This window comes from Pipra filicauda, unplaced genomic scaffold (assembly GCF_003945595.2).
Source record: "Pipra filicauda isolate LSUMZ 115617 unplaced genomic scaffold, ASM394559v2 scaffold3_size10097308_pilon, whole genome shotgun sequence".
Taxonomy (NCBI): domain Eukaryota; kingdom Metazoa; phylum Chordata; class Aves; order Passeriformes; family Pipridae; genus Pipra; species Pipra filicauda.
In genome coordinates, this window is record NW_024104532.1 from 2,257,147 (window position 1) to 2,284,174 (window position 27,028).

At 52.1% G+C, this 27,028-nt stretch overlaps 1 protein-coding gene across 1 annotated transcript; it reads left to right on the forward strand.

The window, feature by feature from the left end:
* The first annotated feature begins 10,510 nt into the window (after positions 1-10,510).
* Positions 10,511-25,306, forward strand: HRH2 (histamine receptor H2). The gene is made up of 4 exons (XM_027718690.2): positions 10,511-10,586; positions 16,278-17,787; positions 20,856-21,020; positions 22,796-25,306. Exons 2-3 carry the CDS (start codon positions 16,703-16,705, stop codon positions 20,872-20,874), a joined length of 1,104 nt encoding a protein of 367 aa, XP_027574491.1. The 5' UTR covers positions 10,511-10,586; positions 16,278-16,702; the 3' UTR covers positions 20,875-21,020; positions 22,796-25,306.
* The last annotated feature ends 1,722 nt before the right edge of the window (positions 25,307-27,028 follow it).

Here is a 27,028-nt window from a genome sequence, read left to right on the forward strand (position 1 = left end):
ACAAGACCCTGCTCTCTTTCTGCCTGATTTTATTCTCTGAGACAAGAGCTTTTCTCCCGGCAGAAAGCAAGATGGGGTTTGTTTTGTTTAGAAGCAAAGAAATAGCAGACTCCATGGATTTCTGGCAGCAGTTACGCCTTGAAAAAACAGTTGTGTTGGCAGCAAAGTGAAAGACTCCTGTCTGCTGGAGCAGCCTTTGGCCTCTGTGGATGTTTCTCCTGATCCCAGACAGACGGAGCACATCTCCTACCCTGCTTCACTTCAGCAGTTTCTGCTCCAGAATCTCTGTGCCAAGTCAGACCAGCCCTGGCAACAGGGCAAGAGTCAAAGGCACCAGTTCCCATGAGGAGAGCTGGGAAGAAGAGTTTATGCACCAGCAGCCAAGTCAAAGATATCAAGGAATATCACTTCTCCTTGCAGAGGTGGAGGAACAGGAGGTCAGAGGTGAGGGAGATGATACTGAGGACCAGCTCCTCCATCACAATAGAGTGGCACCAGTAACAGGTTTCTTGTAGTGCAGCTTGGCAGCGCTGGTCCCAACAGCCTGAGGGTATTTTTAAGCTGGGCTTTCAAGGACAAGGGCTGCCTGGTCAGGTGAGAAACAATGTAGAGACACAAGGCAGAAAGATCAGAACTAGAAGTTTGCTCCAGGTGACATAGGCCAAAATGAAATTGTCCCTGGCCATGCCCAAAACTGTAGAAGGGCCACAGCATGTGGGAGGGAAGAAGCAGCAGTTTGCTTTTCTTGCAGAGTCTTCTGGCTGGGATCCAGTTTATCCCATCCAGGTCCCTCCATTGCAGTGAGGATGGGTTTAGCCTCCAACACAGGAACGTCAAGTGTCAGGAATGACACTGTAGCCCTGGTCCTTCCCAGGGCACCAGGGTCAGGAAGGACACTAATGGACTACATAGGCTGGCCTTCCCAAAACCATGGTGTTGTTTGGACAAGAGCTTTGGCCTTTCTATTTTCTTTTTTTTTTCCTTTTCTTGTTCTTCTTTTTTGTTTTTTTTTAAGGCATGTGGCCAAAATAAAAAGAACAGTTCTGTCCAGCTGCCTTCAGCCTTACGTTATCATTCCTTCCCTAATGATTCTTCTGGGACCCACACGCCCCTAATCCTAAAAAACTCTCATGCTCTCTTTCTGCCCTGCAAGATGGCCACAGCTGGTCTTCACATTAAATTCCCCAGCTTGGAAACAAAGCAGCACAAGGAAGGGAAGATGATGTTTCTTTGCAATTCCCCCTTCAATGTCAAATCACAGTAAATCTTTCGGAGGGACTGGAGTAGAACAGCCGCCAAGCTGAAGCTCTGAACATTACCCAGTACATGGTGGTGCCCCAGAAATAGAAGAGCTCTTGAGAAAAATAAACCACTGGGACCATTTCTCATCTTAATCCTTGGGAGCAAGGACTTTCCTTCCTTGTGGACCCTCTTCCATCACCGTGCTGCTGCTGGACCCCTTGGCCCCAGCCCAGTGCCACGCTGCTGGCTGCCCTCCTGATGGACTCTGCCATGCACCAGCCCTAACTATAAAAACAGCTGGGTGGTGTCTCTAGGGACCTGTACACAGAGATGGCTTGAAGTCTCCTTTAGTGATTTTGCACCTTTGATCTCTGGAATGTGTATTTCAAGCCCAGAAAGGGCTTTTGTGCCGACCAAGGAAATAACTACCTAAAAGAACAGAGAGAGATGATAAGGGATGGGGCAAAAGGATCGTGCTGCAAAGGAAAAGACAACCTACCCATATGTCTTGAAATGCCCAAGACATAAAGTGAGGCAAAGGTCAGGCTGAATTGGCTTTTGCAGAGGATGACAAGAAAAATGACAAGAGAAGTTTTAGCCATATAGATCAGAGGAAAAGAAGGAACGAAGAAATGGAGCTGCTGTACAGAGAGGATGGGGGTTAGATTAAAGTTAGTCCAAGTGGGATCCAAAACTAATGCATCGTCTATCTAACATCATGTCAGTGTGCAGATGGCACGAGAATAACAGGAATGAGGAGACAGACATGGAAATGTCACATCCTTCCAGATCAAGTCAGAGGGCAGTGAGCTCATGGACACAGCTGGTTCCTATCCCCCATCACTGAACACCTCACACTGAAACCTGCCCATGGAAACATTCACCAAGCATGGGGAAAGGAGAACAGAAAACACAACACCTTGACCAAAAGAGAGGGAAAAATGCCACTCTGCCAACTACAGACCATTCAGGTGTCCCATGCCGCATGCCAGACGCAGAGCAAAGTCCAAGGGAAGCGGGTTTTCCACTCCCCCAAGGGTGCCAGGCAGCCTGATAAGATATTGCAGATAAGATACAGCCTCCATTAATGGAGGAATGGAGATTTAATCTACCTCACCTGCAGCACAGTGTTTGCTGGAGCACCTCAGCACTCTGTCCCCAGTAGTGGACTCTGTCCCCAATGGCGTGGGGGGACAGGAACTGGTCCATGGGCTTTGTGGCAGCTCAACACCAGCACTAAGCTCCTGGGCTGGCAGGGCTATGGCAGAGGCTTGGGGCAGGCTTGGGACACGTTTCTATGGATGATCTTTCCCCAAACCAGGACTGGGCTCACAACATTCACGGGCCTGAAATGTCCCAGGTAAATGGACATCCAGAAGCAGGAGTCTTGGAGCATTTCTGTGGGAATACCCCAGCTTCATGACTAGTTTTGATCCCAGCTGAAAACACTGGAGGAACATCTCATTCCCTTCAGCTCCTGCCTGCCTGTGGCATGCATGTGAGGACTAATTTCCCTTCCCATAACTGAAGCACTGGACTTGCCATCCAATTTCTAGACATTTCTAAGAAAATGCGCAGCTCTGCTAAGCAGAAAGTCGAGACTGCGACGTGCCTAATCAGCTATGCTAATCTAATGCTGCCGCGCAGAGCCGGCACACGCGGCTCCCGTCGCATACAGGCTCCTGCTGCAGAGCCCGGCAGCACTGATTTGTTTATTTGCAGTGATTTACCTTTGAATTTCTCACCCTCTTTCCGAGAAGCTGGCACCCTCAAACACGAATTGTCCCCCTGCACCTCCCAGTGCCTCTCTAGGCTTAGGAGATGTATGGGAGGCAGGCTGGGTCCGGGGGCTCAGCTTGCGGAGGGCCGCAGGGGAGTACTGGAACAACCACAGCTCTAACTCAATTTCTGCCCATTTTCTCTGTTGCCTTCACTTCATTACAGATTATTATTTTTTAAACTGAAGCAAACAGAGTCGATTCTGCTTCCAACTGAATTGCCCAAAGGCTGTCTCGTCTCCTCCATCCAGCTGACACCATCCTTACAGCAAGCTCCTCAATGGACAGGCAGTCTTCAGGGAGAATACATCATTTGGGGAGAGTCCTTCATCTTTTATGGAAAGCAGTATTTAATTTCCAGTTGTTACTGGCTGTTTCATGCAGCTTTTCAACTAGATAAGAAATGGCATCTGTGCACAAACTTAAAAGAGAGTGATTCTCAGCTTGAATTGGGACAAAAAGTTAGGAACTCAATATATTTTGCAAACAAGGTGTCCAGAGCATTGATAGCAAGGGTCATTTCACATTAACAGCCTTTTCTACAGCCCTATCTACTTGTTATGCTGCAGATGAGCACTTATTTCTAAATAAGTTATTTCAAAGCAGAAAACAAACCATTCTCCTTTGAAAAGTGTCAATGAGAGACTTCACAAAGATTTCTAAATATAGATACTTCAAAAGAACAAGTGCAATAAGAAGACTGGTCAAAATATATCCTTCTTGGTGCAGACTGGCAGCTTTGAAGACTTCATGTTTTCTAATGGAAAGATGCTAAATGGAAAATCTTCCCTGGGCAGGTCCCTCTGCTACAGCAGCCCTGGATCATCCGTGGAGCGGCTTGTCCTGGCAGAGGGGGCTGTGCTGATCCTATCCCAGCACAGAGCTGGAAGTTGCTGGGTGCAGGATGACAACCTGACAGCCTTTCCCAGGCCCATCATGGCTCTCTTCCACTTCCTTCACTACCTGCCTTGCAGTTTGGCGTCCTGCTGTGGGGCACACAAAGCTCAGGACAAGGGAAGTGCAGGTGTTTCTCTGGGAAGTAGGACTTGGCTTGACCGCCTGGCCAGGACCCCTTGAAATTACCCCATCTCTTGTCCCATCCCTTGTATAACCTAAACTCAGTGGGTCTTCCCACCTCCTGCATGGCTGCGAAGGTCACTTTGTTTTCCCTCAAATGCCATCCCTTGCCTCCCTTTGAACATCCCACACTGCACCAGTGGGAGCCTTGCAGCCAAGGAATCTGCCCCGGGGCACAAATCAGCAGTGGAGACAGTCCTGCCTTTCCTCAGCAAGTCCAGCTGAATCCAACTAAAATATTTCTGAACATATTTGTAATGATTTGAGCAGTTCTGGAGCACGCCCTGCACACTCCAGCCGGGTTTTTGGGGGGAGCATGCTCTTCTGAGAGAGCTGTTTCCTATTTTTGTCAGCACATTGAACACAGCCTCTAAATTAAAATCTTCTATTTCCAGACTATTTTGATCAACTCTGCTTCCTTCAGCTTAAAAGATACAATAAGAATAGATGAGCTCTTACAAATTAAAAGCCTCTCTTGCTTAACAAATTGTCTCTTTGCAATAATTAATTGTCTGGAGAGAGATTCCAGCCCTACGTTTTTGGCCTCATTCCAGGCTGTGTAAGGGGTGGGAAAAAAAACGTATATTTGGGAATTTGTTGCCTCACCACGCTGGCTCTCACACTTCCAGTACAAGGCAGGATGTGTCTGATCAGTCCAGAGGTGAGCCCATCCCAGGCACAGCAGTGTCTCTTCTCCTCCATCAGCACAGCTGTCACTGAGTGCCCATCACAAGTCTCAGCTTGTGGTTTGCAGGGGGAAGGTTCCAGGCACATTTCACAGCCTGCTTTATTATTTTTTTTTTTGCTTTGATAGGTGATTATTATTAAACAGCAGGTCAGTCACTCTGAGCTACTCTGGCCATTCCCACATTGACAGTTCCCAGAAGCTCGTGGTATGTGGGTTGTGGAGATGGAAGATGTGAAAACAATGCACAGGCACGGGGATGGCTGCTGCTATCAATGCCTCTTGCCAGGTGCTCCAACTCCCCGATGACTTCAGGACTTTGTCCAACCTGCGCTTCCTTAGGAAATTCCTTCCAGTGCATGACTATCCTTATGATGAGTAAGTCTAAATTAATCTTAGATTTTGCACTCTAAGCCCTTGGCTGCTACTCCTCCTCTCAGGGGTACGGAGCTTCTACTCACCATCCCTGTGGCAAAAGTGGAAATATAAGGAGGTTGTGATATCTGGTCCATCAAAATCCCATCAGTCTTTTCTCAGAGAGATGTCCTCCAGGCCTCTACCACGTGTGCTTCTCACTCTTGCAGCTTTTCAGCCAGAAGAGCCTCTATGAAGAGGAAGGTTGTAGTTGGCTTTGCTTACCCTGGTAGGTGCTCCAGGTCCTCCTGCATACAGGAGACAAGGGGAAGGCTGGTACCATCCAGGATCAAGCCTAGGACTGTGAGAATTCCCACCTGCAGCAGAGGACATTCTCTCTGTGGGTCAGGGCAGAAAGATCCTTTCCTTCTTTAACCCCATCCCACATGACATGAAGCTGCAACACCATTTCACCAGGGATTATCATCCCACAGATGCAGCCCCAGTTTTGACAAATTTACCTGCAGTGGGGCAGGAGAGAGAAGTCACAGCAGTTTGGCACAGAGGAACAGCACGTTGCTGGTGCTATGCATCCACACCAGTGCCCAGCTCGCCACCTCATGCTGGGAGCAGCTCGGCACTGTGTTGGCTTCATGGTCCCTTCTGCAGCCTCAGTCCTTTCAGGGCCTCCCCGTGCCCTGTCTGCTTGTGCTGGCAGGTCAGGCAGGGGCACAGCAGGGTCCCAGTGCAGGGGCCAGGCAGGGTGGGAGCTGGGCAGTGTTTGAGTCCAGGTCCATGCCCAGAGCCCCGTGCTCCTTGCCAGCCCCACAGCGGTGCCACTGCAGGAGAGCATTTTGCTAATCCTTTCATTCCTGCCCCATGCCCAGCGGGACAGGCTCCTGCCAGCTTTGCAGGGAAAAGCTGTGGAAGTACCTGGGGCTCAAGCAGGGAATCCTTCCCTCTGAAGCAGCAGCAGGGCAGGAGCCACCTTCCAGCCCTGGGGGCTCCTAAACCACCCAAACAGCCTTAGAGCAGGCATGTACATACACAGACCAGACTTCACTGGCCCCAAGCTGAAACCAGACAGCTCATTCCTGCAAAAATTGGCTGACATTCCTGACAGAGGGCCCAGGAATGCTGGGAGGGGTCTGAGCAGGGCTGAAGCCTAGAGCATTTCATTCTCCCACCCTGGTCCTGGACCACGGCTCAGTCTCCTCCACACACAGAGAGGGCAACAGCTCTGCACAGCCCCAAATTAGACTGCTGCCACAAGATATCACCCAGGCCACGACCTCAGCAGTGTTTGGAGGAGGATTAAATATTTATCTGGAAAACAAGGATGTGCACAATTGCGTTTGGCAGGATTAGTGATAAAGCCCATAAAGACCCACTCATTGGAGCTGTAGCCAGTTGCTCCCTTCCCAGGGATGCCTCGTGCACACCAGCAGGAGTGCCAAGGCTCCCATTCCCCTCCCAGCTTTGTGGTTTGGGGAGAATGACTGTCACCTCCTCCCACAGACCTTGGCCAGTGCTTTAACTCTTAACAGCAAGTCAGAGAGATGAAAACCCTTGTGCTGGTGTCACACAAACTGCTCCATCCCTAGCATGGTTTAATCTATGAACAGCTTTACTTGAGTGAGCAGAGGACCCTCCTTGACCCTGGACACATTTGAAAACATGAGCCTTCAATTCCCTGAAGGAGCTCCATACTAGTATGGAGCCAGCAGCACCCTTAGGTAGTCGTTAGAGCCTGGAGAGCTTTGTATAACACAAACAGACCAACAACCTGGAAATAAACTTCTAACATCCTCTCTCTGCACTAAGAGAAACTTAAGAACTGTGTCTATAATCTGACACTATATCACAGCAGATGGGATCCTGCTAAACATCCTTGGGATCAGCATTGCTGATCCACCAAGAAGGTAGGAAAGGCCCGAGCATCCTTTTCTTTTCCATTACATGTGTTCCAGTACAGGAAAAGTGCCTTTGGACAGAGATATTCCTGGAAAACCAGGACTTGGGGCACGCCAAAAATATATACGCAAGCAGGATGTTGCTCTGGAGCTCAGCCACAGCCCAGCAAGGGTCTTCCACTACCCTGGGGAGCTGCCTGGTCTGCAGGCAGCAGTTCCTTGCACAGCCCCAGACTCACTGCAGATGTTTTACACATGCTTTCCCTGTAATATTTGTTTCCCATGAGTATGCTCTGGCTTACACAGTCCCCAGCAGGGAATATCAGAGATTTCTGTCATAATTTGTCATTTTGTCTGGGATAAGATTTCACTGGAAATTATTTGCTCATAAAAGAGAAAAGCATATTAATACATCAGGGAGGTGTCTGTCTTTTATTTTCACCATGTATATAATCCACTGGAAATTGAATTGTTCGGATGATTTGAATCAGCCACTGGCCTCTCCCTCTAGCCAGGAAGTTCAGCAGCCTGCGATGGGGTCAGTACCTTTCCATGGCTTTTTACTTCTGATTTTTCCAGAGGAAACAACTCAGCACAAGTTTATGTCCCTAATCCATGATCTTCTGCCAGAGTTCACATGAATGTCTCTAAAACCCAGTAGGACACTCACCAACTTCTCTCAGCCTGCACTGCCCAAGGAGCTGCTCTGCACCCAGATGTTTTGTTTTCTGCATATTTTCTACTCCTCTTCCCCCTTCTTCTTTGGCTTTTCCAAACCCAGCTCAGGCTGGGGAGAGCAGCACAGAGCTGCACCTTGGAGCTCTTGTCAGAGCTGAGCTGCCATATGTGACCTACCAGGTTGGCTGCCACCTTCCAGGCATATCTTCACCATCTGAGGCTTTTCAGGAGCTCTCATCTTTGCCGAACATCACATTCCTGGAGTTCCAATCTTTCCCTGGCTTCTCTTGCACTTTCCCATCTCTCAGCATTGCTGTACAGTTTGATAACTGCTGCTTACACACATACATGCACAGAGGATGTCAGAGACCTCTCCTTGCCATTTCCTGACTCATTACTCCATAGCCCACTCAGGGAATGTCCCAGTTTATGAGTGTCTCTAGTTGCTGCCTGCCCCATGCAACCAAACCTAGCAGAGGTGTCTGCTCTGCCTGGGCACATGTGGCAGGTCAGACATCAGGTCTGATGAGTATCAAGTGCCTCCTTCATTTTCAGAGCTTGCCAACAACAGCAATGTTTTCCAGCCACGGGCTCTGCAGGTATCACATTTGCCACTTCCCGGGGTGCAGATGCACAGTGCACAGCAGTCCATGCCAGCAGGAATGTCCCTGCAAGGCTCCTTTCAGCTCTAGGTCCGGGCGCTTCCCCGCACCAGTGCAGTGGAGTTGGTACACACTGTCCGTCTGCAGAGCTGGGACAGAGAGATCCAGCCCGGGACAGGCACAGCAGCCTGGCCCCAGCTCCAGCCACCAGCTCAGTCTCTGGCTGCTGAGTGGGGTGGGCTGGGATACAGGTCCCAGTGGCTGGGGAAGGCAGCGTAGGGGGACAGTGCAACCATTCCTGTCTGCTGGCTGTTCGTGGGGGCTGATGAACCGGGTGAGAGTTGAACCCTCAAATCTCCCCAGAGGCCTTGGGAATACGGAGAATGCTGAACTCAGAGCCTGCCCCATGGGCAGCAGCGACCTTTTATTGGGAGGGTTTAGGGCAAGGGGTCTGGAGACGGAATCCTGTCCCAATAAACAGAGCACTTTGTCCCTAAATGGTGCTTCCTATCCTGAGACTTCCAGATGAAAGATCCCTTGTAGACCGGACCCAAGGGGGGCCCCTGGAATAAATCAACACCCCGGTGACTTTAGCTGACGCAGACATTCCTGAGCAGATTTGAATCTTGTTTTTGAGGAGGGATCCCTCTGCGTCCAAAGGCTGCACACACCAGCCACTTGAGAAGCATCTGGCAGCTGGTCCATGGGTCAGCTATCCAGACACATCACGGCTGCTGATCAGTGGGAAAACTCTCTGATTCTAGCAGATCACAAGCTTATTAAAGATAGATTTGTGCTTAGGTCTGCAGAGATAGACAGATCAAAGACATCTGTGTGCCAGTGCCACTGGTATCCCTGTCTGGAAGGGATGGAGGTCAGGACATGCTCTCCATTCCCAGTGCAGGGCACTGGGGGAGCTCAGCCCCCGTCGGGGAGCAGCAGGACCTGCCTGCTTCCAGCCTGGGAAGCTCAGGACCACACCCAGGCTGTAATAAGTCCTTCCTTGGCTATTTGTGTGGGGAACTTGGAAATGGCTGCTGGGGCTTGAAGCACCTCACTCAGAGCATCACTGCCTCCACTGCTCTCCCCAGGCCATGTGGAGCCAGGGGGTGGCCAAGCTTCATTGGAGTTCTGCTGGCAGCCCGGGACCTGCTCAGCTCAAGAGGGAGAGCTAAAAGGGGAAATGGGTCCTTGCACAGCTGGCCCAGCAGCTGATATTTGCATAGTGCTTTGAAGCCCACAGATGAAAGATTTGAGAGACACGAAAGGCTGTCACTGCCTGTTTGTCATTTGGTGTGGTTCCTCCCTGCCATTGCACGCAAAGGGGACAATTTTCAGGATAGGTGAGCGCAGCCTTGAGGAAAAGATGCCCAGCCTGGAGCATCCCTGACACTGACCCAGAGCGTGTGAAACCCTTCTCCAGCATGGTGCAGAACCCGCAGCATGTCAGTGTGGGCTTTTCCTGACACCTCCAGTTGCATAAGGAGTAAACGTGCACCCCAGCCTTGGCTGGGCTCCAGTTTCTTCCACCTGCTTTACAGCTACCCCACTTTTTTCCTTATCTCTCCCCAGTGCAACACAGGAGTCATCATCTTCCCTGAGCCGTCTCTGACACCCAGCTCCAGGCTCAGTTGGGTTTGGTCTCAGGGGGCTCACATGGATTGCCAAACCAAAAATTGGGAGCAAGTGACGGCATCAGAGCTCCCAGCAGCAGGCAAACGTGTGCCTGTAGAAGAGAGCCAGGAGGGAGGAAGGCTTTACACATGGCAAGCCATCAGCAAAAAGGGCCCTGAAACCTCAATGTTAGTGAGGAAGGTGATGGGAGCACGCAAGGGAAGCAGCAGCAGGAGGCAGCAAGCATCCCACCCTCCTCTCTGTGCCAGGCACGGCTCGGTGGAGCCCGGCACACCACGTGCTGGGAGTTCGTCTCACTTTCAGCATTTCAAATTTGCCGGATGATAACCTCGGTGTCTGAGTTCACGGCTGTGATCCCACCCACTAGAGGTCTGACTCATGTTGCAGTCACCGCTGCCTGGATATTGGTACGAGAGGAGGGAGGGAAGGAGGCAGGGAGGGAGGGAGGGAAGGAGGGAGGGAGGGAGGGGGAGAAGAGAGGGACGGAGCAGCCGCTGCCTCTCACAGCACACGCTTCTGCCTTCACAACTGAGCCACGCACACTGGGGAAAAGTTGGAGGCAGCGCAGCCACTGAGGGCTCCCACCCGCTCGAGGGCTGTGGGAAAGCAGCACCTTTCCCAGGTAAAGCTTTTGCCTTACTTTTTGCTTACTTGTTACGCTGGTAAATTACTTTCTAGGTAAGATCTCAGAGGGGTTGGTGGGTCACTACTGAGTTTGGGGTGTGCTAAGCACCCTACAGTGGGCCACCCGGGTCATCAGACCCTTGTGCCATCGGCTCCCTGTGGTGGCTGAGGCAGAGGACAGTTTGGGGACGTTTTTTGGCTGTTACTGGTGGGGACAGCTGAACCTGAGAACATCAGGGCCAGAGGAAGGACGTGGTGGAGTGTGCCCAGGGCACAGAGGCAGAGGCATGCCCTGCCTGAATATCTGTGGTGTGCAGCATCTCTGCCCAAGCAGCTTCCCCACAAGGTTTCTTAACTGACTTCCTGCACTGAGCTGCCTGAGCCCTTTCTCCAAGCACTCCAGCCTCTCCATCCAGCCCTCCACACCCTGGCAGCTGCTGGGCATCTGCTGCTGCCCCATCCCAGAGCACAGTCAGCTCTGTGAGGCAGGGTACCCCCGAGCTGGGCTGTAGCTCTGGCACAAGAAGGGTGGGTAATCCCCAGGGGTATGCACTGCTCGCTGTGCCCTGCCTGGAATAGGCTTCATCAGGAGGCTGAACCTTGGGACCTCTGCTGGGAAATTGGGCAACTCTGAGAGCACCCATGAGCCCAGAACCTTTGTTTTCAGTTCCACCTTTCCTGGGCACTCTCTGCAGAACAAACTTTCAAAACTCTGACTGCTCTGCTGTGCCGGGTTCCCCATATCTCTTTGTTTCCTGCTTTCAGGAGTCCTAACTGCCTCTTACCCATGGAGTCCTTTTCCTCCTGGGGGAGCACGATGGAGGGCTGGTGGCAGTGATGAGAATTTTGTCCTGCCTCCCCCAGCCCCTCTGCTCATGTCAGACACAATAGTTGCTGCTTTGCATCAGGGATCAGGCTGGATTGGGGAAGAGAAAGCACCAGGCTCTGGAGGAGACCAAGGAGAAGTGACAAAAGTGTCTGGGGATGCAGCCACACAGGACACCAGTGTCCCCTCACAACCCCAGAGGTGCAGTGAGATTCCAAAGGGACTTTGCAAAAATGAGACTGAAACTGCCTTTGTGCACCTGTAAGATCCAGAGTGAGTTGTGTCTACACACCCAAATGAGAGCATGAAGCACCTTGGATGAGTGAGCAGCACACTCAATAGCCCTGCCCTGAGAAGCAGAGAGGAGATGAGGGATTTCAAGGAAGAGGTGGAAACAAGGGAGCAGAAATTCCAGTGATGGGGCTTACTGAGCTCAGGGTCAGAGGAGTGCTGGGGGATGCTATGAAGTGCAGCACTGCATGGGAGGAGCACAGCCCTTCCAGGAAGGCTGCTCATAAACTGGAAACTACCCCAAAACCCTTCACAGACAGCAAGGCAGACTCATTTCTCCACCACTCACATTTGTCCTCTCTCGCATCACCTTCAAGTCCTCGCTCTGGCACATTTGCTCTTGCCCCATGTGGGGCAGACTCTTGGCTCTGGCAGGGGTCAAGAAGGCCATTCCCAGGGTCCCTGCAACTGCCAGCCCTGCCTGCTCCCCACCATGGAACCTCAGACATCCTCTCAGACCAGAAGAAACCCCCACACTCCTGCTCATCTCACAGCCTCAGCTGAAGTACCTCTCACAGCATGCCCAGATGTTTAACTTCAGGAAGCACTTGAATATAATTTTAGAAAAAGCCATGATGCTCTGCTGCAAGTTCTGCAGGGCCAGGGAATTTGCTCTGCTGCTAAGTGACTTCTGCCAGCCCTTTTCTCGGAAAGAAGCTAACACAGGAGGCAGAATAACATTTCAAGTCTGCCTGAGAGCATCCCCAGGATGGAGCTAAAATGTTTCATGTGGAGCTTCTCCTGAGCCCGCAACCACCTCTGTTGGTGCCCTTTCCGGTAGTGGGAAACGCTTCCCAAAGACAGGCTGCCACATCCAGGCACTGAGTGCTCCTCTCTGCCCATATATCCACTCACGGTGCTGATGTACCCAGGCTTTTAACAGATTTTAAGCAAACCAGGTATGCCAGAAGCAGTAGTGCAGGAAGGGAGAGCAGCCAGTGCAATCCCTACACTGCTGGAGCAGGCGCTGCATCCCATTAATCTTACTGCAAAAGTGCACGGAGTGCTGGAATTAACCATGTTGAAGGAAAGGATGCTGAAAGATGGGGGGAGGGGGGTGTGGAATAAAAGGGTAAGATGCAACAGGAATTTCCAGTGAATGAATCACAGCCCCCTCCCCAGAGGAGATAAATGCCATTTTAAACACAGTGGATCAAATGTAACATGGACTGCAACAGAGCAGAAAATATCTGCTCAGGCAAGGGAAGGCAGAAATTACTATGAGAATTGTGAAAAGAATAATGGGAAGATGATAGGACTTTACAATGGAAGGATCATTAATGCACCAAAGAAGGCTATTAACAGAGTTCCTTAAAGATCAGCCTAGAGGTAAATTTTATTTAATGATTTTCATTAGTGGTCTTGGCTCAGAAAATGAGGGTTTCTCTAAGAAAATGTACTGGTGAGAAACTTGGGAAAAGTTTTGCACTTGACAAGGCACTAAGTACTACAGGAGTATAACCAGAGGATCTGAAGATTAACAGAAACGCACTGGGCTGGCACAAATTCATATGCTTAGGGCCTAACAACAAAAATTGCTACTCTAAGCAGCTGAAAACACCACAGGAAAAATATCTGGCTTTCAGGGAACCCCGGGATGACTGCAACAAAACAAATGCAACTTGGCAAGTCTTCACAGCAGAGATAGTGTCCATCAGAGCACCAGCACCACTGGAAAAGGCACTAGAAGGATGACCCAGAAGCAATGCCCTGCTCTGGTCCTTTTAATGTCAGGAGGGTGATTTTGAACTATGAACAGGTCCAGGCTGTGATAATGAGGATAATCAGGTAAATGTAAAAGCTGCCTGGTGAGACAGGGCTGGAAGGGTATCATTTATTCAGGCTGTTGCTGGAAAGACTGCCATGGGAAACAGCTGCTCCACTCGTTCATCAAGGAGGAAATCAACTCTCTCTGCCAAAACACGAGAGCAGAGGACACAGGTATTAAAGGTGGCTGCGAGTGACCTGGGCAGAAAGCCAGGGGCAGATTTGGAGTGCCAGAGGGCTGATGCTCCAGGAGAGAGCCCTGAACTGGATGCATCATCCCAGGGACTGTGTCCTGATGGCAGTGGGCTGACAGCCCCTCACCTGTACCAGCCCTCCAGCCTGCTTTTCCTGCAAAGCCATATCTTGAGGTTATGTTCACTTGTGGGAATGTTTTTGTGAGATAATTTAGCTGAGGGATACAGGGAAGTCTCCTGCACCTCTACTACAGTTAGGGTGGCAACATCACACATCTGACCTGACAGGGAGCAGATTTTGCCCTGTCCTGTGGAGGAACAACATTCCAAGGGTTTGCGGGCAGTCGAGCCCTGCAGCCCACATTGAGCCGCCAAGATCCCAGCTCTGCCTGGGTTCTTCTGCAGAGATGGGGACACCTCTGTCCTCTTCCAAGTGGCCATTCTTTGTCCTGAGCTAATTTGAAAAAGCAATAAGAAGCAAAACTCCTTCTTGCCAGGTGTGCTGTGCAGGGATGCACCAGGGGCTGCCCCTGACACCACATCAGGTTCCAAATGTGCTGATGTGCCCAGTGCTGGGGCTTACTAGCAGAGCACAATCCGAGGCCCAGCAGAGACCACATAAGCTGCAAAAGCTAGTGACAGGAGCAGGTTGTTGGTGTGTGGTAAAGCAGCCATGTAGGAGGCTGCAATCCACCCACAGCATTTTCTAAGTGTGCTACTCCCCCTATAATTTAATCTGCCATTTCCACATGTTGGGAGCAATGAAAAAAACATCCCTTTCACTTGGAAATACCCTTCTGTGAGAACAACCTGTTCTCCTCATTGCCGTCAGTGGGCAGGCAGCGCTCAGCTTGTTCCACACTCCTTTTGTGCATGAACAAAGAGCTTTCCATGGCAAGAGCCTGTGCTGCAGCGGGAGGTGAGGAACCACTCCACACACTGCCACCGTGGTGGAAAGTATCACATCTCTCTCCCTGCAGCCTTAATCCCAGCACCCAAATTCAGAGGACCTCCTGTCTGGCAGTGAGTTTGCTCTGCTCAGCAAAAGGCTTCCCACAGGCTGGTTTGTTGTCTGTCGTTCACTTTCCATGCCTTTAGAGGCAGCAGGGCTGTGGGTATCACCTACAAACTCATTGGTCCAGTCCCCATCTCTCCCCCATATGGTTCCTGGCAATCAGCGGTTATTTACTCATGCAGTCTCCCTGGTATTCTCCCTCCCTTGGCCCTCATGCCTTTAACCTTGAATCAAAGACATAAATCATCTGAAGAGTATTTCAACCTACTCCACAGCATTATCTTGTTCTTGCAGGGTGAGTTTAACTTTAAAATCTCACCTCTACCCTCTGACAAGGCTGGACCTTTTCATTTTCTAGAGTTTCTTCTGTTTGTTCCATTTCTGCAGGCTGCTGCACCCTGCGGAGAATCAGCTCTACCTTCCTGCACGAGCCTGGGCACGACCAGGGTGGGTTTCACTGCCCTCTATAGGGTGCAGAGAGCCTGGAGAGCTGGGTCATGCACCACCCGTGTGGACCAGCACAGCTCTCCCCCACCAGCATATGGGGCAGAATGGGGAGACCCATCACCTCATAGGAGAAGCTCATGGTCGGAGACCAAGCTGTGCCACAGGCGGCTTCATGAGGGGCCCAGCACGGTCAGTCTGGCTCCTGAGCCTGATCCCAGCCCTCTTTCTTGTCCCTGCAGTGCCTCAGTTCCCCTTTGGGTACCTTCAGTGTTGCTTCCAATCACACTAGAACTGAGGACCCTTTGAATCTAGTAGCAGTATGGTCCTGGAGACCACCATAATCAGCAGCTCAGAGCTCTTTTGAAAGTCAGAGGGGTTTTCTGTGTTGTTTCTGCCCTTGAAAAATGCAGCCTTTTGTTATGCATATCCAGACAGAAAATAGCCATAAAAAGTAAGTCTACAAGGGATGTTCTTCTTCCCTCCCAGGGCCCAGAGTAGAGTGAGGATTTCCTATCCAGGCTGCTGGAGCTACTGTGGTTGGTGATGGCAGGGACCAACCCAAAGCATGGGCTGCTGCAAAGCAGCAAGGGCAAAGTTTAATGAGACTGACAGCCACAGCCAATCTTCAGAAACTATGTAGTTGGAACTAATTTTGCTAGATTGCATAAGCACTTCTTTCTCGGGAAAATCCTTTCCTCATATCCTCCCAGTCCTCGTTTTTATTGTAAGCCTGTAGGAACTTGGTAGTTCTAAAATTCCTGCCCTTCTCTCAACATAACTGCATTTCATGGGCCCAGCTAGCAGGTACATGTGTGTCTGGCTGCCAAAGGACTTTTCAATTTGGGTTTAAGTGGGCTGGAGCAGCCAGGGAGGTGCAGACACTCTGATTTTGGAGGGGGGGCAGCTCAAAGGACCTTTGCCCACTTCAGCTCTTACTTGGTGTTTTCATAGAATCACAGAATGGTTTAGTTTGGAAGGGACCTTACAGACCATCTTGTTCCACCCCCCCGCCGTGGGCAGGGACACCTTCCACTAGACCAGGTTGCTCAGAGCCTCATCCAGCCTGATCTTGAACACTTCCAGGGATAGGACATCCACAACTTCTCTGGGCAACTTATGCTAGTGTCTCACCAGACACTTTCTTTGCAGGTTGTCCTTGGGAGGTGGCAAAGCTCTGTCCCTGCTGGAGCACTGCTGACCACTGTCACCAACCAAACATGCATAGAGCATGAGAGCCCACAACACATGAACGAACCCATGGTTGCTCAGAGGAAAGGAGAAGGCAGGAGAGGAAAAGGAGCAGTTGAGAGCCACCAGCAGCTGACACAGTTCCAGCACTGAGCTCCCAGATGGGGCCGATGAGTACAAGTGAGTTGCAGGGCCACGTCATTCCCCAGGCCACGTTATTCCCAGCACACAAGACTGAGCATGCAAAGTAACTCTTCAATGTTCTCCAAGGTCCCTGTAGACCAAGGGTCACTTTGGGAAGGTCTCTAGACCTACCTGATAGAGGCTTACTCCAAGTAGCTTCAGAGCCGGTGAGAGCAGGACTGCTCCATCCATGCAGCTACACCATGGATCCATGTTACAACCATACAAGTTCTCAAGAAAGGATGGAATTTCCCCTGCAGCTGCTGGTTGGGTCCTGCCTCGTCATCCTCATCGTGATCACTCTCTGTGGTAACATCATTGTCTGCCTGGCCGTCACCCTTGACCGCCGGCTCCGCAGCTTGACGAACTGCATCATCGTCTCCTTGGCCATCACTGACCTGCTGCTGGGTCTCCTGGTGCTGCCCTTCTCTGCCTTCTATGAACTTGCCAAAGAGTGGCCCTTTGGCAGCACTTTGTGCAACATCTACAGCAGCCTTGATGTCATGCTGTGCACAGCTTCCATCCTCAACCTCTTCCTGATCAGCCTGGATCGCTACATCGCTGTCACCACCCCACTCCGCTATTGCCAGCTGGTCACTCCTCCCCGGGTGGCTGTGGGTTTAGTTGTTATTTGGACCGTTTCACTAATGGTCTCCTTCCTACCAATCCACCTGGGCTGGAACACCAATGGGACAGCAGTCCAAAACACAGTCCCCATCTGCAACAAGGAGTGCACGCTGGAGGTGAACCCTGTGTATGGGTTAGTGGACGCCTTGCTCACCTTCTACATCCCTTTGGTCATCATGTGCATCACCTACTACCGGATACTCAAGATAGCAAGGGAGCAAGCCAAGAGGATAAACCACACATGGTGCAACACCCCCATGTCACCCATGGTGAAAGAGCACAAAGCCACTGTGACGCTGGCAGTGGTGTTGGGAGCGTTCATCGTGTGCTGGTTCCCCTATTTCACCGTGTTCACGTACCGGGGGATGTGGGGAGACAGCAGGGTGAAAGGCACACCCATGTCTGTTGTCCTCTGGCTGGGCTACGCCAACTCAGCCCTGAACCCCATCCTCTATGGGACACTCAACAGGGATTTCCGAGTGGCATATCAGCACTTGCTGCACTGCTGGAGGACAGGGGGTCCCAGGAGCTCCTGCCTGCCTCCCCTACAGAAGGCCCAATCCAGAGGCGGGCAGGGCCAGGGCAGGCAGGAGGGTAAAACCCTGAAACTGGAGATGAGGAATGAGAAGGGGATCCTGCTCACCGATGGAGCCCTCAAGAGGTAAGAGCCTTCCTACACATGAGGCTTTGATTGTAGGTCTGTGTCCAGAGAGGAAGGCAGGACTGGGGACCCCACATTGTCCATGAACTTTTAAGCAACAAGGTGGTGCCCCATCAGGAGACCCTTGCCCACGCAACTCCTGCTCTTTGCAGCCAGTTGGAAATTCATCACCACCAGCAGGGACTCAGCTTGTGTTCCTCCACTCTGGTAACACAGGCCTAGCTATTCCAGCTTCCCACATGGTTGGCCTCCCTTACAATTGCCACTGTTCACAGGGAGCACAAAACATTTCCTGGCTTTTCTAGGCAATGGGAACAGTTCTGCCATTAGTATTTGCTGTACAGAATGGGGTGCAGCCATTAGCTGAGGCTGCTCCCAGAAAACAGCCAGGTTCCAGTAGCAGACAGCCAGCAAAGTCCGGGCACACAGCAGAGCTGCAGGGGCCCAGGAAAGGTGACCGCCCATCACAGAGGGGAAAACAGAAATTAGTCCTGGGGCACAGAGTCACAGCAGCTGCAGCCAAGCAGAGAGTCCCTGCAGGAGCCAAGATCTGGGTCCCCAGCTCCCTGCAGAGCAGCTCGGCTGTTTCCCTTTCCAGCCAAGCCATGCACCCTCAGCATTTTGGCCATCAGTTTGCATCAGCAGTGAATTCAGCCAACAGCGAGTTCCATTCCCATCTCTGGAAAAGGAGCAAGAGTAGCCAAAATTAGGTTGGCAAATGTTTTTAGATTACTAATAATACCCATGTAAAGTTAGAGCCAAAAATTCCCTCAGCGTCATCCCAAGCATGTCATGGGGGTCAGTCCCACTGAGGGATGGGGGTGCAGCAAGGAAGCAGGATGGGTGCTGCAAGGCTCTGTGCCAGGCTGTGGCACTAGTCCTCTCCCTGGGCACCCACATCCCTGCAGGGCTGTGCCACCCCCACACCACCTCACTCCAAGGTGTTCACTCAGCCAAGCACAAGAACAGAGATGCTTGCTGTCAAACTGCTGCTCCTGAGACTAATCTAACCTCTAAGCAGTGCCTGATAAGCAGCCCAGAAACTTTCCATCCATAGATAAGGAGTCCTTTGATTCGCTGTTCCCAGCGTGCCAGCAAAGAAGCCGCACTCGTGCTGCCTCCTGCAGCACGTGCCCTTGATCCTGCCGCAGAAACACGGTCTCAAGCCACCAAAAGGAGAACACAGGGAGGTGAACCAAAGTTCAGAGCCATCCAAAAGGCTCAGCCAGCATCGTGCGTTCCCTGGGGTTCCAACGTGACTTTACCCAAGGGACAGGGGCAGCAGAGGAGATACAGAGGGATGGATGAATGTGAACAAATGCAAGAATGCAGCTCCTAAGGCTGCCTTTTCAGTTTCAAAGGAATTAATGAAGAGTCCAAAGGTATAACATTTGGTAGATGTAGTTATAGGGTGTATATAAAAACATATGGAAAACATGTGTCTGACATGGTGGAGATGTTTCTGCAAACACAGAGAGACAAAGAGAGCTGTCCTGTGTACTCTCATAAAAGTGCAGCCCCTGGGCAAACCAGGAGCTCACCTCTGGGGCTCTGCAGCTGAACTGGGAGAGCTGGCAATGGGGAACAGGCTGCTGGGACTTCCCTACTCAGCCAAGAGAGAGAAGAGAAGTTAAATGTCAATGACTCCTCAAAATGCTGCCTACCACAAGGGAAGAGGGATGGAGGGAGATAAAAGGGGAAGAAAAATGGATTTCTGTTCCCCAGACAGAGGTCAAGGTCACTGACTTGCTGGCTTTCCCCCTTCTAGCTTTTCCGGGTAGAAAAGTTTCTTCCCCTGGTTTCCCAGAGGGAAGACTTAAGCACAAGGATGTTTCTTGACCTTTCTAAATCCAGAGAGCTCCCTCCTATCCTACACAGCACCACCGCTGTGGTTTCTTCTCGCAATCAGATAAGAGTTGCTCAAGCACCAAATGATCAGTTATTGCTTTTACTTTCCTTCTCTTCTTAGCCCTCTCACCTGCACAACAATGACTCACCAATGATCACATGTGACCCCCTCTAACCCTTTTTTCCATAGTCACATATATAAACATCTGCTGTTGGCAGATGACCTGGTTCAAATAATACCACACAAGACAGATGGGCACAAGATTTACCTGTTCACCAAAAGCCTGGCATCCAATTTCACCCCAAGCACAAACTAAGCTGGTTCCTCTCCCCTCTTCTCCTCTGTGTAGTCTTCCCAGTCATTTACCCTGGTCATGTTAACATAAAAAGACCAATGTGAATCATTCCACAAACTCATAACCCCCCAAATAAGAAGGCCCAGAGCCCAGAAGAGCTCTGCTCAGTGTAGCTCCATGGGGTTATTCAAGGGAAAGCACAACCAGTAGAATTTTGAACTGTTGCCTTTAATAACAATGTTCTTTTCAGTTATGAAGCATAGAGAAAAGACCAACAAACAAGAGTGGGAATACTAAAGAACTGCAGCCAGTCTCAGAGTGTCAAGAGCAGGGCAGGGAATCAAAAGCCACAGGAGCCTTTAAAGGACTGGAGGCATTTCCATGGCTGAGGACCAGCTAGGGTGGAGAGGGCAGGGCCAAACAGAGATGCAAGGGAGCACAGCTGCTTCCATCTCCCCACCAGGCACCAGGGGAAGGCATTTCATTTCACGCAAAACCAGTAAAAAATATCACTGATGGACCTCAGGGAGCTGCTTCAGTGCAGTGGGACAGGGCTCTGAAGAGATGTGGTCCTCAGCATGCTCATGGCTGTAGGCTATGAGACCAGTCCCTGCAGTCCAGAGAGACTGAAATCCTGAGAGAAGGAGTGTTCAGCACTATCAGATATACTGGGCAGAAAACACATCAGCTGTGCTCAGGGCAGCTTGGGGCAGGACAGTGGCCACAGTATCTGGGCAGAGGAGAAGCCAGTTTTCATAGGAAAGAGTCACTGTCCCAGTCACAGTGTCTCTGCCACAGCTGCTGGCCTCAGGGGGCAGACACCAGGCAGGCACTACTTGGTGCTTCACAGAGCAAAACCACTGACAGACTGGTCTCTTCCTTTTCTGTTTTTTCTGTCTTCATGCGCAATCTAACCCGTTCCAGCACCAGAGCTCTCCCATGAGTCTCAGCCAGCCTGCTGCCCTAGGACCCACATCTCCTAGCCTTCAATTCCTGGCTGCCCTCTTCCAAAATCCTGTGTATGAGGTCGAAAGACAACACTCAGCTTTCCTCAGTGAAAAACTCAACGGCAGAGGCAAAGGCTGCAGGGTGAGTACAGGGCTGGGGTCACGGGGTGCAAGCAAGGGAGAGGCAGCTCTCCCTGCTGTGGCATCACTGCATTTTCCCTGGTCCAGCCATCCCATCCTGATCGTGCCTGGTGCAGAGGGCGATATCATCAGAGATGCATCCTCACTCCTTTATCCAGAACTGTTTGCTCTACAAACCCATCCCCAAGCCCAGGGGATGTGCACAGAGCTGGGTATCCCCTGGCTGCCCCAGAGGTTTGGGCTCAGAGAACCACCCTGCAGTGCTCTGGAAGATGCTGCATCCTGCCTGTCCCTCACACACTGCAGAGGCAGCTGCATTCAGACCATACATTTCCAGCACACTTCATTTTCATGCAAGCCTACATCCACATAAATTGCCAGCAGCTTTGGTGGAGATGTTGGCAGGGCTCCCGGGGTGAAGAGCTGATGCTGCACTGGGCATTGCTGCTCTCTCCCAGTGGTGCTGGGCTGGAGGCCACAGCTGCCATGCAAGGCGATGCCTCTCAGCACCAGAGAGCCACTTTGTGCAGGGCTTCTCAGGAAGAGCCAGGCAAGGTCACCCTGACCTCCACATGCTCTCCCTCCGAAGCTGCATGCTGATAACCTGGGCTTTCTGTATTGACTGTGCCTTGTGGGGAAATACAGTCACCTACATGCTGGAAGCTGGGTACACTTTGTCCCTGCTGCACACTGAGCACTTCTAACCTTAGCCAAGGTCACAGCAATGGCAAGAGCCAGTGCTTTCTGTCCACACGTGCAGCTGGGAGGGAGCTGGAGCACAGGGCCCTCCTGCCCTGGAGCACAGCATCAACCTGCACTTCTTGGAGGTACTCCCTGTGAATCACCCTGGAAATGCCATTGCCCATCAGGAGGAGAACCAAAGGCTTGGAGGCTACAGCTGCTGCTCTCTGGGGTGGCATCACTGCTGCCATGCCGGAAGGAGCAGAGTGAACCTCCGAGCCTGGAAACCGCAAAGCACACAATGAAGCTCCCCAGGGCAGGCACAGCACTCACCCCCTGGCAGTGCAGACACAAGGCAGTCATCTCTGCTGCTGTCATTGCCCAGCAGCAGGGGCAGAGGGGACACCAATTCCTGCTCTTCTGCTTCATGCTTTCCCTCTCCGTGACGTGCATATGTTCTGAAACACATGTAGTTTCCTTAATGTAAAGACAAAATACCAGCCACCCCCTGAGAGACTGCTGATCTAATCAGCAGAATGAAACAAAGGTCTGAGGGTGAGGTTTGCAGGAGACTGAGGCCCTGGTGTAGCCACAGATTACCTCTCTGTGATATGGGAGCGGGGACAGGAAATGTCATCTCGTGCCAGACACCCACGCAAAGAGTCCCTGACCCACATGCAGTAGAAAGGAGAGGGGCCATGGGAGAAGGAGCACCCAGGAACAGAGCACTGCCAACCCCAGGATACCAACTTTTGTCAAGCTATGTGAAGAGGCAACAACCCACTGCTGCTGGCTGGCCCAGGGGACTGGAAGAACAGGCAGAAAAAGCCACAAAGCAAAACGATATTACCCAGAGGGGTGTCGGATGACGGGTCTTGAGGTGATGCAAGCCTGCTCGGCTCTGCCCAAATGTCAGCACTGAGCATTTAGTCATGCTCTGCCAAGAGCATCCTCACAGCATCACATCACGGTCTGCCCCAGGCACAGTGGGTGCTTAATGCAGCATCCCTTATACTGGGGAGCAGGAAAGGGGGGAGGAAATAGAACCATCTGCATCCTGCAAAGCCACTGATCACTCTCTCTCTTCCCCTGCAGGATCCCGACTCTGGCATGTGGAATTTACTCCATCCCCAAAACTGCTGGAGAGGCCTCTGCCCACCCAGGTTTCTTCCCAGGAGGGTGGTGTATTTGAAAAACCCTTGGAGAAGCTGCAGAAGAGCCTCTCCCCTGCTCTGTCAGGACAGTGACACTTCCAGCATCAAGCCCCACACCAGCAGGCAGAGGTGCCTGAGGAGCTGGGTTGGGAGCCAGCATGTGCCCCTGGCAGGGCTGGGATAGGGATGCCCTCCCCATGCTCATGGCAGTGGATCAGGCTGGAGGGCACAGGGTGGGGAGGAAAAGGGGCTGCAGTTGAGGTCTTGGTGCCAGACAGACCAGCGTAGGATGGAGAAGGGCAACACAGGCATTACCTTCCCAGCTACCCTGTCCAAGGGATGTATCCACCCCTCAGAGGGGGCAGGGGTCCTGGTAGTTGGAGGGTGCTGTGGCAGGAGGGCTCAGCACGGCGGATGTTGGCAGCCACAAGTGCTGGATGTTTGTGCTCAGGACATCCCAGTCCCTCAGCTCCAGCATCAGTGCTGGAGCAAAACTGCCTCCCACACTGGGAGGTTTTGGCATCCCTGGTGCTGTCCCTGATTCACACCCGCTGTCCCAGCCCCACTGCAAGGTGGAGAGGGCCCCTGGAGCCTGCTGGGCCATGGGGAGATGCTAAGCAGCTGGGGTTTGCCCCAGCCTTTGCCCTCCCCAGCAGCTCAACACTAAGACTACCAGAAGAGGATGTTTCTGGTCTGAGCCTGTGCAGAAATCATCAGTGGTATAAAAATCTGTTTAAGATAGAAGGAAAATGAGATGCTTGATTTTTTTGAGCATGCTTTGTCCTGAGAAGAGTCTCTGTCCCATCCCTCTGCTGGGACAGAGCCTGGACGCACACAGCACAAGCCCCCAGGATACAAGTTGCAGCTGCCCTGAGTAAGGCTGTCACCCCCCAGAGAGTATCTTGGCCTGTGGGATCAGCCAGATGATCCCTCCCTGGTCTCTGATGGGAGAAAGTGGGCAGCAGGCAGCGAGGACCAGGTAGGATGGGAACATACATGGATCCCCACACTGCTGTGCTGCGGGGCAGGAGTCTTCCTCCTGGAATACACCTGACTCCTACCGCCCCGGATACAGCTCGCTTATCCTGCGCTCCGCAGCATCCTTGGGGCACAGGCAGATCCTGTTTGCAGTATCCTCCGGGAAGGCAGCTGAGCCCCCAGGCCAGCTGGTTCCACTGCGGCGGGGCTCTGCCCGGCAGAGGGCACGGGCGAGAGCAGAGCTCGGTCCTGGTGCACCTCCGGCTGCCCCGGGACACCCCTTCCCCGAGATCCGGGGGGCTCCCGGCGGGAGGGACGCCTAGGGGGGGCTCCCAGCATGGGGCCAGACCGGAGTGGCGACACCCACACGGTGAGTGTCTGGGTAGCAGGGGACACCCCGGGGGGAAACAGGGTAAACTCGGCCGCCCCCCAGGTGCGGACCCAGTGCGGCAGCAGCGCAGGCTCGGAGCTCCCCCTGCTTGCTGCGAGCACGGACCTGTCCGCCGACCCCGAGCTCCGGACACGCCACGGGCACCACCCACGGCGGGGACAGGGCTCCTCAACCCGGCACAGCGCACCCCGCCCGAGCGCAACCCCTCGACACTCCCGAGCCACCACAGCACTGAGTGTCAGCACCCACCACTGGTACATCTGTGGCTTTCACCCTTCTCTCAGTAATTAGTGGTTATAGACAGCAAATGGCCTCCAGAGAGCAAGGAAGGCTGAGGGACAAGTGGTGTTGCAGCACCCAGCCAGGACAGTGCAAAGCCCCACCAAAGAATCAGTGAGCAAGGAAACATCCCCAGCAAGGTGATGCCCTGGCAGGCAGTGTCTTCTCCTAGTCCTCCCTCACACAGCCTTGGGATAAGGAGCTACAAGACCTCTGGGCTGAGCCCCCACAGCAGATGGAGACATTGCCTCATCAGCACCTTTACAAAGCAACAGGAGAAAAACGAGTCCTCGCAGCTGAGCGCATGGAGAATTTGTCCTCCCCAAACAAACCAGGCAGGAGCAGGCCTGAATCACCTGTAGCGTCCACTCTCCAATCCAGTTCAGGGAGGAAGAACTGGCAAACGCACACCCAAACCCCTGCCACCTATGACAACAATTAGAGACTTATCTAATTGCAAAAATAATTGCAATTGAAGTGTTTAATTACCATACTAAGCAGGAAGAGCCACTTCCTACTGTTCCAGTAGCACTCCTAATCCATCAAACAAGGTTTGGGGCTTGTTTGGGTGCTGGGATATTTTTTTTTTTTTTTTGATTATTAGATTGCAGCCCCAGGGGATGGAGAGATTTGCTAATTAGGGTCTTGGAGAACAGCTACCAATTCACAAACACTTGCTTTTAATTTCAATACTAACGAGGCTGGAAGGAGGAGAAATCCAAAATGTGGAACATCTGTGGCAGTGCTGGCTGCAGGGCCATTGTCCCCAGCCCCTTACCAGCATGACACCACCCATGGACCAGCCCAGATGCCATGGGAATGGGCTGGGGATGGGTGGGCTCAGTGCAAGGCAGGGTGAAGCTGCTGCTCTGGGTCGCTGCTGTCACCGCAGCCACCATACAAACTAATCCCAGCATTGATCATCTGTCTAATCCCCTCAGGGGCCATCAGCTTTCTCAGTGATGGGCTAATCCTGGTCCTGAGGCAGCAGTTCCATCCCCTGGGGGTGCAGCAGCAAGAATTTCTCCAGGTGACATTTGGTTTTGTTCTCCTCTAAAATGACAACAAAAGGGAATTTAATTCTCTCTCCAAGCAGCAATTCTGGAAAGGAAGAGAAACTGCTTAGGAAGCTCCTAACCAACATCTGCTCTCTCAGATAGGAAATATCCCCCTGCTAGTGGAGGGAGCACAGGCAGGGATGGCTGCCAAGTGCAAGGGGACAACCCCATCCCCCTGTCCCTACAGGGGACACAGGAGCTCACACTGCCCTATATATGGGACCCCATTCCCACCCTGCTCCATCAGCCACAGCAGGGACCCACAGTGTCTGGCTGGGCTTCTCCCACCAAACCACCTTTCCTATCCTTGCTGCAGCTCTGGGTAGGGCCCAAAAACATTCAGAGAGGAGATGTGGGGAAGAAGAGCCACACACAGGAGCAGCCGCAGGGCATCCAGGCGTCCCATCCCCAAGGAGCACAGCTGAGCTGTGGTGGCTGCCATGGGCCAGAGGCAAAGGAGCGCTTTATTTCTTTTAGATAAAAGAGAAACATCAGTAGAATGAGAAAAAAGTGTGTTGGTTTTTTTTTTTCAGGCTGTCATGTGATTAAGCACAGAGAAAACAGAGAGGTAGAGAACAGCCTCAAGCAGTCAAAAATTAGAAACTTTGTGTTAGAAATCTCAAGACTGGATTTTCTGCAATAAAATACATTTTGGGGTCACTCACCCAACAGTTTTGGCTGGGGAATCAAGACTCTGAAAAGGTTTTGGAATCCATTGCTTCTCCCCAGATCTAAAAATTACATTTCCATGCTAAAGCATCTTGAAAACAAGAGCAAGCATTCCCTTTCAGCCTGAAGGAGATGACCATAGGGAAAGGCATCAGGCAGTGCTGAGATGCCTTCCTGGCCTGCCCCAAGCCCTTGTCACACAGCATTTCCCTACAGCCATGGATGCCAAGGTTGGCAGTGGTGGAGGGTGAGGTTGATCCTGGCCAGTGCAGGATGGTGGCCATGGGACCAGAGGCATGGTCATGGCACTAGGATGATGGCCATGTGACTGGCAAGGGGACAAAGCCACTAGAGGGCACAAGTATGACAGAAACATGTACCCACACCAAGGAATCTCCAACTTCTCCAGGACAACAGTTCCAGAGGTCCCCAAAGCCCCTCATCATACCCCATCTCCAAAAAGTCCATGCTTAGCTGGAGTCCTGCTGGATCCAGGGCTTTGGAGTCTCCCAGGCAGCGGTGTGGGTGACACTGCTGCACCTGGAGCTGCTGGTGCTGCATAACAGAGATGTGTCCAGAGAGCACCACATCACCCCAGCCAGCCCCAGCCCCAGCAATGGCAACCTGTGCTGCACACAGGCAGAACCTCCAGCTTCTGCCCTCCAGCTCCTGCCCTCCAGCTCGGGGGCTGCATGACCCAAAAACACCCAGCTAGCACAGCCTGAGCCTGCACACCAGCCAGCGCCCCCTCACACCCAGAACACAGACTGAAGGGGATCCTCAGACACTCTTCCCCCCA

Bases quoted from the DNA above. Each gene is read 5' to 3' on its own strand.
- HRH2 (XM_027718690.2), top strand. From the start codon at position 16,703: ATGGATCCATGTTACAACCATACAAGTTCTCAAGAAAGGATGGAATTT.